Raw genomic sequence first — 12,494 nt, forward strand, 5'->3', positions numbered from 1 at the left:
CTCATTGCACTTACACACGGCATTAAATTTTCCTGTTTACTGGTTGGAATCTTTCTCTAGATCCTAGAGCCATGACCCCTTGACATCTGGATCTGTGACAGTTTATCATGTGTTCTGTATGCCAAGCTGACTGTGTGTACATGTGGGGTTCAATAAATAATTGTGGAACGATTGACTAAATAATAGGTATTTTAGTAACTGAATATGGCACTTACAGCCACTGTTCTAATAAGCATTCTGTTTATATAAACTGGTTTGATCCTTACAACAGCCATGTGAGGTAGATGTTATTATCATCATTTAGAGATGAGGACACTGAGTCACAAAAAAGATAAATAGCTTATCCAGAATCACCCATCAAGGTGGTCTGGCTGGCAGGTTTCTGCCGCCTACCACCAGGCTTTACGTGTGCTGCAAAGCCCAGAGGAGAGGCCTTGGAGTGAGTGATGCTTGGGTTCAAACACATGAGTTACAATTGGCAGGTGAGGAGGTAGAGAGGAACATTTTGGGCAGAGAACATATGGCCAGGGCAGGGACCTAGAGGTGAGAATCAGCACCTGAACCTGCCGGGTGTTAAGCAGAAGGTAGGGAGCTGCAGGAGAAGATGCTGGAGGTGGCAGTGGCGGGTGCAAAGTGGATCGCTGTGACTGCCTCTCCAGCCAGTCTCACAGGCATTTAATAAGTGCAAAGCGTTGTGCAGACGTGGAACTGGGCGCATCGCCTCGCCTGGGGGCTCAGGAGAAGCATCGTAGAAATGGTGACACCTGTGATGTCCTAAAGTTGCAGACTCGGGAGCGTATGGGGCCAGGCAGTTAGCCTAAATGTGCAGCTGGGAGCGTGTGCACGCGCCCCCTCCTCGTGCAGCCGTGCTCAGCTTCTGCCAGCGTTTGCTGTGGGGCGTAGAGGCTCAGTCTTGCCACATCTGATCCTGCCAAGGCAAGTTAGAAATCTAAGCTTGTGTGAGAAGTCTCTCAATTTTTAAATGCCAGCTCATTTTCAAACACAGCAGGATTATAGGGTTGCCAGATTTAGCAAAGAAAAGTACAGGACACCCGGTTCAATCTGAATTTCAAATAACAAAAATGTTTTTAGTGGATGTGTGTTCCAAATATATCATGGGGTATGCTTATATTAAAAAAGTATTTATTGTGTAGCCGAAAATCAAATTGAGCTAGGTGTTTCATATTTTATCTGGCAGCCTTGATTGGGAACCAGATATAATTTGTGGTCTGCATAGGACCCATAGGGCACCAGTTTGCGACTGCTGTGCGTTGTGCGTGATTATTGGTCAGGTGAGACTTGAGAAAGTAAGTGGCAGTTAAGGCTGGAAGAGGAAGAGGGCAGGTGGTAGAGGCCCCGTGCCATGAAGGCTTCTGGGGTGACAACATAATTTAAGGAAAAGCTTCAAGGACCAAGGCGTTGGGACTAGAAGAGGGCTTTCAAAGGCACAGACTTCCCTGCTTGTCTCAGCACCGCTGTTCTCTGCTTCTCCTTATCGTTGACCCCATTCTCTCCTATTACAGAGCCGTCTCCCCGGAGAGGTAAGGAGCACAGCTGTGGGTGCCCCTGTTGGCAGCCCTACTGGAAGGGGCCCTTTCTGTCAGGAAGGAATCTGACCTCACTGGGATCACATGCCCATGTCTTAATCTGTATCGCCCAGGCCTGAGAAACTCCAGTCGTCCAAATTTGAAAAAATACCTGACCAGAGACAAGTCTAATGGTGTGTGGTAACCATTGGTAGCTTGAAACTGGCCATAGTGGGAGTAGCTATACCATGGAAATGAGCAAACGCTACAAGTCAGGACCTCTTTTTTTTTTTTAACTATCACACACTGATAATCATAGCAATACCTAAATTGAGTTTCCTTTATGCCATGCGCTGCTCTGAGCATCTGAGGATTTACATGACACATGGGATTTACATCTGTTAATCCTAGGGCACTGGTTCCTTGCAAGCAGGATCATGATGTGTATTTTTTATTGTCCATAGTACTTTGTACGTCAGAGTGACTCAGTACATTTTATAATTGAATGAAAATTCATATAACATAGAAGTCAGTGATTTGTAGTCATCTCCGGGTTTCAGGAATTTTGTAGGGGCCCCACCCTATCCTGTAGGCTTGGAGTTTCTGGGTGGTTTTAAGAACCATCACTTGTGGTTCTGACTCACCACCAGGGTTGAGAACTGTTGATATAGAGTGTTGACTTCATGTCTGTGAACAACTGACCTGGATCAGGGCCACATTGCATAGTATGGGGGTACTTGTATAGCCATTTTCATTAGCTTTACGACAGAGAACAGCTCTATCTGACAAAGAACCTTTGCTTTCTCCACACTCATCTCCTGACGCTCCGAACTCCAACCCCCAACTTTAGCTCTGTGCCCCCGGGACTCGGGTTGCCTTCTCCCCTCTGGATTCACCCAGCTGACTGCTCCATCTTGCAGGTGTCAGTGTGAGCATCACCTCCTCAAGGAGGCCTTCTCCTCCTCTTCTTGCTGCGTCTCTTCCCGCCTCCCGCTCGTGCCATTCCAGTGCTGTCAAAGCCTGTCATGGGTTAACATCTGCAGAAGAAGGGTCAGGTTGCTCAGTGTGTCCTCTTGGACACTCTTCAGTCTCAGAACACCTGGCATTTTGTTGTTGATGAGAATGAGATTTGTCAACAATCAGCAGGACGTTTATCTTTGTGCTTGCTTCCAGAGGCTTCCTTTTTCCTGTTTCCTCAGCTTTTCTTTTGGCGGGGAGAAGAAAAGAGACATTCCCTTCGTCTGATGGAGGCACGTGATTCCTCCTTCAGATTACCTGCCTGGTCCCTGTGTGAGACTCCCCTGTGTCAGATGACAAAACCAAAACAGCAGCGCCCCACAAGCAGTGGAGCACTCTTCCCCAGAGATTTTGAGCAAGACCGTGTTTTACGGAGTGTTAGAAGAGGCATCGTGGTAGCAGGGCATGATTGGCTAGGAGGTCGGGGATTTCCTGATAGGGACAGCAGGTCCTGTTTTCTAGGGTAAGCTAAGCAAGCTCAGGCTGACCTGGAGGATTGTGATTGGTGTATGTTAGGTTTCCTTGACAGGGCTTTTCCGTGAAAGCACACCAACTTAGGTGTAGGTTTGTGACAAGAGCTGGGCCAGTGGGGCGGCCTCCTGTTAGCATTATCAGCTGCCGTGGGCCCTTCTGGCAAGGGTGGACGGAGGATGGCTGTGATGGTAGAGTGGTCATTGCGTTTATCGTCGGTGATGTGTTAAATCAGTTTACAAAGCTTTATCAAGTCTTAATGACCTTCAACCCATTAGACTTTGGGAGTAAGAGTAATAATTGTCCTTGGTTGTATGCTGGTGTATCGACGGTATAAAAAAGACAGAGCAGCTACCTGGGACTCGCGGGGTAGATAAATTGCTTGGGAAGGAGTGTTAACCTGCGGAGCTTCACAATTAGAGATATTACAGATTCCCTCCCACCTCTCTCGTGAGTGATTCCATTCGGTGTTCAGGTGTGTGAAGCTAAGAATGAAGAGTGAATTTTATGTTTAATCTCTCTTTTTCCCTTCTTTTTATTAACAGCTCATTTATGATAGCTTTGCTCAGTTCCTGGTCAAGGAGAAAGGGTATGATGAGGAATTGCTCACTGTGACTCCAGAGGATTGGGATTTCTGGTAAGCAACTTTTTAAAGGTCTGCACATTCCCTCTGATTTTTAATTATTGTGGGGAAAACTTTAATGCTTCCTCTTCGTGAAAGCAGAAAGTGAAATGTGAAATTGAGTCAAAGGACAAAATGCCTTCTGTACTAAAAGTTTTATGTTTGATGAATTAAAGTCCTTTCTACTTTAAGTTTAGACTTTCTTAATTAAATATGAAAATAAGAGCATATGTGACTAATTTGGGTATGTTACACGGTTTAGGTCTGTTGTTAAAGAGTTTCAGAGGTTATTAAGAACTGTCTCTAAAATTTACATCTTTTATAAAAAAACTTTTATTGCCCTTCAAATACAGAATTATAAGAAAAGAGGAAATCATCATGTTTTGAATAAGTGTCTAAATTTGGACATCTGTTTTTCTGTAATGTGGGTAGATATGCCTATGCCTGAAACCCTGACTGCTTTCTCCCTTCCTGGCTTAGGAGTCTCAACTTCCCAAGGCTTCCTTTGTCTTTCTTCCTCATTTAAACAATAAAAACAAACAAAAATCCTATTAAACCACTGTAAATTGTTCGGTTGAAAATTAATAGTAGTCCTGAAACACATGAAAAATACATACAGAAATAATTCTAGAGCAACAGTGTTCATCTGTTATACAGTCTTCCAACATTTGGTTAGTCCTTTCTGATTTATCCTTTTTAGCAAAGGAAGAAACAGAAACATTTTACTGTATGAAACTGCTGACTCTGGAAATTTTACTGTGGACCAAAGTAAATGTCAGTGCTTCCAAAGTACCCTGTCATTTTCTTTTTAATTCTCTGGGTATTTGGTGGACGCTATACCTTGTTGCTTTTGTTACTCATAATAATGAATCTTTTCTTCCCAAATCCCATAAGTCTTTTACAGTGAAGAACCTAAAACTTAGTGTTTGACTTGCTTTTAGTGGTTTTCAATATGCCTAGCCCAGAGGGCTAGTTCTTATAATCTGACCTAAACTGAGGTAGATTCTAAAGAGTATGGAAAAAAATTCTGGCTAAGATCTTAACTTGTAGAATATGAGTGTGTGTGTGTGTGTGTGTGTGTGTGTTTATTTAGTGGAAAGCATTTGTACATTTTAACAGAGGCATACAATGGTGTTCACTTTTTGTTCTCTGAGTTTTTTTATTCCTCTTTTTAAAAGCTCAAAGATTTTAGACACAATTTACTGCCTTTGGTTTGTGCACATAACAGTTTTCTTTATGTACTTGAGCTGTGGATGATATGTAATTTTAGAATTCTTGGATATTCTTTCTTGTTTGATTAACATATCATTCACCTGGGTAGGAGAATCCCTTTTTCAGCATTGTGATCTTTTGAAAATATAAATTAATATTTCTTGGGTTAGGTAAATATGTGAATTGATTGGTAATCAGACTCTTCTGTTTCAGTTGCAGGGGCTTGGCATTGGATCTGGAAGACGGGAACTTCATTAAACTTGCAGATAATGGCACCGTGCTCAGGTAATAAAATTTAGTTGTGAAGTCAAAACTTTACTCTTTCCGGGACATTTTATTACCATATAGCATTAGATCGTTAAGGTATGGGTTAAACAAGAGGATTACTTTAGCCAGTCAGATGGCAGAGTATCTGTGTGCCTGCATGTCTTTGTATGAATCGTTTGAGCCATTTAAATATAAATCTGGGAGCATTAGATTGAAAGGCCTAATTCTTTAAATTTAGCTCAGAAATATTTGCAGGAAATACTGAATGTTAATAACTTGCTTTATCTCTTTGACCACCCCTATTGCAAAAGAGCCTGGGAATTATATTGTGTTAACTTGGAGTAAAATTGGAGCTCTCTTTATTAAGGAAGAATGAGAGAATGGGTGTTGGGTGGGGATTGGTGGTTTAGGCACACCTCCCTTTCTTCCTCCATTTATCCAGATTTGCTCCCATCATGCAGAACTCCATGTAGTGTCTCAGCTCCTTCTGGAAGCGTTTCTAGATTGTTCCAAACGTCATAGTGTCTCCCCCCTCCCAAACTTAGTGCTGACTCTCTTTCCTTCTCTCTTCTTACTGTGAATCCAGCACTTTGAGTGTTAGTAATACTGAGTAGGGCAAGCAGTTGAGAAGCAGCTGCCATCACTGCTGTGAATCTTACATAGGGTACCATGGAGTGAGCATCTATTTTTTCCCCCAATACTGATAGTACAGGCAAGTTAACATAGCCTTGCAGTTGTACGATTTGTTATTTATGCTGACACAGTATGTCTGTCTGTCCAAGAAGAGGATGCTCAGCACAGGTTACCCCTTGTACATACTCTCCCTTTGGGTACGTTATTCTTTTTGCACAGTACAGACTCACACTGTACCCCAGACCATCCCTTAAGGTGTAGCTAGCTAGAGCAGTGTGGTTCCACTTCTGATTAGTTTATAATTTATTTTCATGTTTTTCTGAGGCAACTAGAGACAGTGTGTATTCATTTGTGTGTGTATGTATATATAGATACACACACACGCAATGCAACTTGACCATGACCTTAAATGCCACTTTCAGATTCTTACAGTGTACTTGGCTATCTTCAGTCATGGTTAAAAGAATAGAAAGCATTCCACAGTTTTGCTTCTTTCTTTTATTGTTATGTCTGTCTGCCTGTTCCCACTCCAGCACCCCTTTCCCAAGGTCTGACCCTCTCCATTCAAGGGCTGGCTATCCTGCAGCTTCTGAATTTACAAGCTTATGTCCTTGATGCCTGCTTTCAAACAATGTAGTAGATTCCTTTTCTGATTTATTTCCTGTTCAGTGTTCCTCCACACTTACACATAGCCTTTATGTACATATTAACCTCTTTATAAATAGGATTCTGATTGTGATTTTTCCTCCATTTGCCCTTCTTATTTCATTTCCTTTTCCTTCATTTTGCTTTGCTACCACAGTATAACACCAAGAGAAGAATAATGATACTCCCTAGCATTATAATTTCTCTAAGTAAACAGCATAAAATATCAACTGTTTCTCTACAAGGTAAGATTCTCTTAACCAGACCCAAATGATGCAAAAGCAGTATTTTGAGCACCAAAAAACAGCTAGTTTCTTGTCTTCCTGTTCCCAGTTTTGCCACATTCATCTTGCTAGTTCCCACTGTGGTTTTAGCTACATTGTGTCCTCGAGTGGCATGCTGGTACCCATCTTCATCGTCCTCGTGCCCTGTGCTCACAGCCGCGGGCTGGATGCCAGGCGGCTCGACGCTCCTGCAGGCCTGTCGCAGCTCATGCTCTGACCGCTGCTCTCTCTCTCTCCGGCCGCCAGACGAGCCTCCCACCCAGTCCCTGCCATCGTTTCCTTGTTGTTCCAGTTAGGCTAGTCTTATCTGCGTAGTTAATTGACAGCTCCTTAGGCATGAAGTCATCATATTCCTTCCAGAGAAATTGTAGTCTGTAGCTGATACATTATTGGTCCAAGCACGTACCACAGCATTGACCTCAGAGTGAGCTGCGCCTGGTCACGTGCTGGTTGATGGGTGAAATGGAGGAGGAATAAGAGCTAAGAGAAACTCCTTATAGGATCCTAAATGGGGAAGTCATCCAGTTTAAATCCTTTTCTGTAGAAACACCTCTCACTGTAGTAGAGTGAATTAACAGTAGCAAGGCTGGAGGAGGGGTGTTCAGGAGAACCACTGGTGAGCCACATGCCTCATCTCCCCACACCAGGGCGAGCCACGGCACAAAGATGCTGCCCCCAGAGGTGCTGGCGGAGGAGTACGGCAGGAAGGAGTGGAAGCACTTCACGCCAGACTCGGGAATGGCCTGCCGCTCAGGTATGGGTCACGTGTGACGGGTCGTGTGTCGGGCAGCGCCGCCCTTCCCTCCCCTGTTGTTTCAGACCCTGAGCCGGTGCCACCAGAACGCAAACAAGACCCTCCTTGCCCCCTGCCGGGCAGGGTCCACAAAGGAGCAGCTGCGGTTTCGTAGGAACGGGATGTATTTTTTTCCCACGTGTCTGATTTTCTCTTTGGCAGTTGGTTCTGTTTTATTGAATGTTCTGTTAGTTCACCTTTTACTTGTCCTTGTTCTGGAGTAAAGAAGACTAGCACTTAGGAATAATACGTTCCTTACTTTACATTTTTATCAGTGTTACATTCACAATCCTTACTTTTGTTTCTCTCTCCCCCACTTCTCCCCACATTACTCATGTCTCCTGTTTTCTAGAATCCTTTACTGCCATTTCTGGTACCTTCTGCCTTTGTCTTTTTTCCCCTTTATTTCAAGTGATTTTACACATTTTGCCAACTCTAAAGAGCTTCACCATGAGTAAACATGAAGAGTTTTCAGAAATTATTTGTAGACACAGATGTGCACAAATGAATAATCATTAAAACATTATTGTAAACAGACCTTATTGAGTCATAATTGTTAGTTTTCCGTTTGTTCTAATATTTTTTTTTTTACCATTTTCTCCCACACTACAATTTTGAAATGCACATATTTTCCTTTAGAAAATGTAGTAACTGGAAAATAATTGGAGTTATTCCTTATTACTGTTGTTTTTGTTTGTTACATTTGCTGTCTTTTGGGGTTTTTTTGTTTTTTTTTTGGTTGGCTGTTTTGTTTTTTGTTTTTTTTTGGTTTTTGTAGTGAGACAAAAGAGTCAGGAAATGTGCGTTACCTTGATAAAATAAGTTGATAGGAAAAACTGAGGTTTTACCTTGAGGTTAAGTATAGAATACTTTCACTTAGAATAGCTTTTAAGTTAAATGGACAGATTTCCTTTTTACTCAAGTGATAGGGAACTCCTCTTGTCTCTCCAGATGTAGGCAGTTGTAAATACATGTGAACAACACGGGTTTGAATTGCTCAGGTCCACTTATACGCAGAATTTGATCCATAGTAAATACTGCAGTGCTACATGATCCACAGTTGGTTGAATCCATGGATGCAGAATTGAGGATAAGGAGGGCTGACTGTAAATTATACTCAGATTTTGGACTGCGGGGAAGTCAGAGCTGCTAACCTCTCCTTCCCGCATTGTTCATGGGTTAACTGTAATCTCTTCCCTTCTCCCAGAAAAGGTGGATACCCAGCTAAGTATTTTATTCTGATATCCATTCAGAAATCGGGAGTATTTTAAAGAAGTAAAGTATGTCCTGGCTACACAAAAAAAGCATTCACCCAACGCAACCCACTTGTTTACCTGTTGCTCTGTCTGCTAGAGTCTGTCTTCTGGAATCAGAAGCTTCCTTCTGGTGCCTAACCTACCCAGGAGCACTCTGAAGGTGGTCTTGGAGTTTACTCCTAATTGGGCTGGTTAGGCAGGTCCCTTTGGTGTCACTGGCCAAGAGATTAGATCCAGTGCAGGTTCGTGAGCCTTGGGAAGCTGTGCCCACTGTCCTGGTCCCTGGAGCTCTGCAGTGTTGTGTGGTCTTAGAGCAGAGCAGTGTGGGCAGAAGCATACATGGGATATCTTCTCCCCTTCCTTCAGATTCCTGCTTTTCCTCACACTGACAAAGACATCCTGACCTTTTTTAGGAATGAAAACTAGTCTGAGATGTTCCGCCAGCAGTGTCAGCTGTGAAAGAGTGAAAAACAGGAAGACTATGCCAACCAGCGTATTTTTAACTGAGGGAAAGGACATATAAACCTGTGCAGTCATTCTGTGAATTAGCAGAACTTGGACTTCATATATATTCTTAGTAATTTGACGTGAAGACGTGAGGGGCACTAAATGACATTTAAAGGGATAGATGCCTGGCCCTTGCAGAGAGTTTTCTTCTAATTTACCTGTGATACTTCTTCATTCCAAAGTGCAGTTGACTCTTGAACAACTCAGGAGTTAAGGACACTTACCCTCACGAAGTCCAAAATCTGAGTGTAACTTTAGGGTTAGCCCTCCCTACCTGGCGTTCCTCCCTATCTGAGGTTCTGCATCTGCGGATTCAGCCAATTGCGGATCACAGATCGTGCGCTGCTGTAGTATTTACTATTGAAAAAAATACACGTGTAAGTGGACTCATGCAGTTCAGATGCATGTTATTCAAGGATTGACTGTAATCCAGTCTATTTTTAGATCACTCATTCATTCAACAGACATTTATTGAGTGCCTGTGGTATGCTGGACGTTGTGCCTAGTGGACACTAAGGAACAAGGCAACTGTGTTCCATAACCTCATACACAGCTTATAAATGGGAGGAGGGGGACTCAAAATCAGACAGTTACAGTACTCTACACAAGAGTAATTATGACCATTTGAAAAGTATTTTCTTACATTAAACTGAAATCTGGCTCCACCTGTTGGTTCTGTTTGATTCCTCCTGTACCAAGGAGTTATGTTCCCCCCAAAGCAGAGTGGTTGGTCCGGATCCCAGTATGCAGGAGTGAGATAGTGGTGAGGGTGTGACATAGATGGAGAGAACAGCAAGGGCTGGATTCCACAGGGACTTCTGAGGAGAAGCATAGAGAACACCTCCCAGAGTTGTCAGTCCAGGGGACAGGAGGCTGGGGCCTTCGTTCGCTGGCTCCTGACCCTGTTGATTGAGGCTTGCCAAGTGGGCTCCAGAGGCTTCCAGAGAAAGGGAATGGCACAGGTGTGCTTGAGGTAGGATGCTGCTCTTCAGCACAGCTGTGGCTGGGATCAGCCATGGACCAAGGGGATGTGGCATGGGTCCTTGAAAGTGTCTGCTCAGGGACAGCAGGTTCAAAAGTGACACCAGTGCCAAGGAAGGGCTCAAGCTGAATTCTGCCCTAGGGCCAAATAGATTAAATCAAATCCCTCTCCTCCTGGAGATCCTAGAGTGTGCCTGTCCTGTGCTTCTGAGTTTCTCCAAGATAAGCACATTGTGTCCTCACATGATGTGATTTTTTATTCCTCTCCTCACCCTGGCTGTTCTTACACTGTATTGAAGTTTGTGTGAAATTGTGTAAAGATTGAATGCAGACTCTAGGGGACTAAGGAGCACAGATTTGCAAAGGCACTGTTGTTTGGAGCACTTCATGGTATTCCAGTATTAGGTTGATAGTTTTGAAATTCAGTGACATTGATAATATAACTTGTGACTTTTTTCATAATCTTATTCCATATTTGGGATATGGTCTATGTTTAATTTTCACATTTAAAAAAATATTTTTTAATAAAGTGTTTAACTTATGGATGTCCTGTTGTAACTTTCTTTCAGTGCCCTTGTACCTGAAGCCTTCTTTAAGTAATGAAACCAAAATCTAGTCTCTCTTCAGCCAAGTTTCTGTGTATGTCACATAAAGTTTTGTTCTTTTTAGGGAAATATTATTTTTATGATAACTACTTTGACCTGCCCGGAGCTCTTCTGTGTGCCAGAGTGGTGGACTCTTTAACAAAGGTGAGTGGGAACTCACTTTTTAGAAACTATGATATGTTTTTAGCCACAAATCAGAGGACTTAATTATATATGTCTTTTGAATTGAGGTTTTACTCAATTTCCTCTTTGTGGTTTCAGAGGTAACTGAGGAGGAAAAACATAGAAAATTTGGCCAAAATATTTTTGGAAAATTAAATAGCACCTTCCCCACCTCACCCCACCCCCGGGATAATAAACCTATTCTCCAGCAGGGGGTGCAATAGTCTAGAAAAAGAAAATACCAAACTTGCACGTGGAAAAAATATTTCTTGGTTTCATTAGCAGAATTTTTAAAAATAAATAAAAGAAACTTAAGGAAATTCCATATGTCTCTTTAAGCATTGTAAATAGTATAAAACCAGAAAAAATGAGGTGAAATTTTAAAATTCATCATTTGGGGCATAGTTTAATGCATATAGACTTTTTCTTTGTCCTATGTATCAGCATTGAATACATCTCTGGTTGTATTAGTTTATACTTAGAGCTTAAGATCTATGAACATAAACTGGTTTTATGCCAGAATCACTTTACTTTTTGTATGTATTGTCTTTAAAAATCACAATGATAATGTTTCTAATAGGACTAGATAATGGTTTCTTTTTGAATCAGAATTACAGTTGTAGTTTGTGAAAGTTCCTGTTGAGCAATAGTTCTGAAAGTTGTTGTTATGAGATGGAGTCAGTTCCTTGTTTTATAGTGACTGTAAACAAGTGCACCAGTCTTTAAATATTTTGGACTTTGTATAATTTAAATAATACCTAGTAGTTGGTCTTTGTTTAGATAGAAGGACACTGGTTAATGTTTCCAAGGAAGCACAGGGTTGTATATTTTCCTGTTTACTTGATTTCTGGTTTAAAAAAAATCTTAGTAAAAATGATTTGAATTTTGTGCTAGGAAACTCCTTCATCTCTCCTACAGAGACTTGCTGCTCTTTTATACTGAAATTCAGGTAAATGTGCACAGAATCCTAGTAACCAACTTTTGAGGTTTTAAGGCTTCAGGCTTCTTAGCTCCATTGATGCCATGGTACATGAAGTGACACATTCTGGTAACTCACAAGCTGTAACATTGTAGATTTGCTCATGTGTTAAAACTATCCTATAATGTTTAGACTTTATGAGTGGAAACTTCTATTTGGGTTGAGTTACATTAATATTTAGTCATATGTGTGTATATATATCTATAGCAGTGATTTTCATGGAAGATTTCTTTCTAAAATCACATTTAGAAAAATGAGAAGTTTATTAATCTGTTATGTTTTCTAAAAAATATATCCCTATTTCAGAATACAGTAATATTATAGTTGCTTGCCAAGTGTTTGCTACTATGCTTAAAAACAGAATTATCACATATGTTACATTTGGATTTTTTTTTCTTTAGCATAACAGTGGTCAAAAACCACTTGATTTTTGGAAGGATATAATTGCTGGTATACAACATAATTATAAAATGTCAGCTTTTAAAGGTGAGTAATGTGAAGAGAGACTTCAGATGTTTGTTCAGTGCTGTGTGT

General features: G+C 41.6%; 1 protein-coding gene across 2 annotated transcripts in view; it reads left to right on the forward strand.

Annotated features, from left to right (window-relative positions):
* Positions 1-12,494, forward strand: part of NT5DC1 (5'-nucleotidase domain containing 1) — a 118,330-nt gene that overhangs the window by 2,119 nt on the left and 103,717 nt on the right. The window contains exons 2-6 of one of the 2 annotated variants that reach the window (XM_057739707.1): positions 3,560-3,651; positions 5,062-5,133; positions 7,325-7,431; positions 10,884-10,963; positions 12,362-12,446. In XM_057739707.1, the coding sequence (XP_057595690.1) occupies positions 3,560-3,651; positions 5,062-5,133; positions 7,325-7,431; positions 10,884-10,963; positions 12,362-12,446 (436 nt within the window). The remainder of the gene's footprint in view (positions 1-3,559; positions 3,652-5,061; positions 5,134-7,324; positions 7,432-10,883; positions 10,964-12,361; positions 12,447-12,494) is intronic. The other variant, XM_057739708.1, reaches the window with a different exon arrangement.

Source organism: Hippopotamus amphibius, chromosome 6 (genome assembly GCF_030028045.1).
Source record: "Hippopotamus amphibius kiboko isolate mHipAmp2 chromosome 6, mHipAmp2.hap2, whole genome shotgun sequence".
NCBI classification, from domain to species: domain Eukaryota; kingdom Metazoa; phylum Chordata; class Mammalia; order Artiodactyla; family Hippopotamidae; genus Hippopotamus; species Hippopotamus amphibius.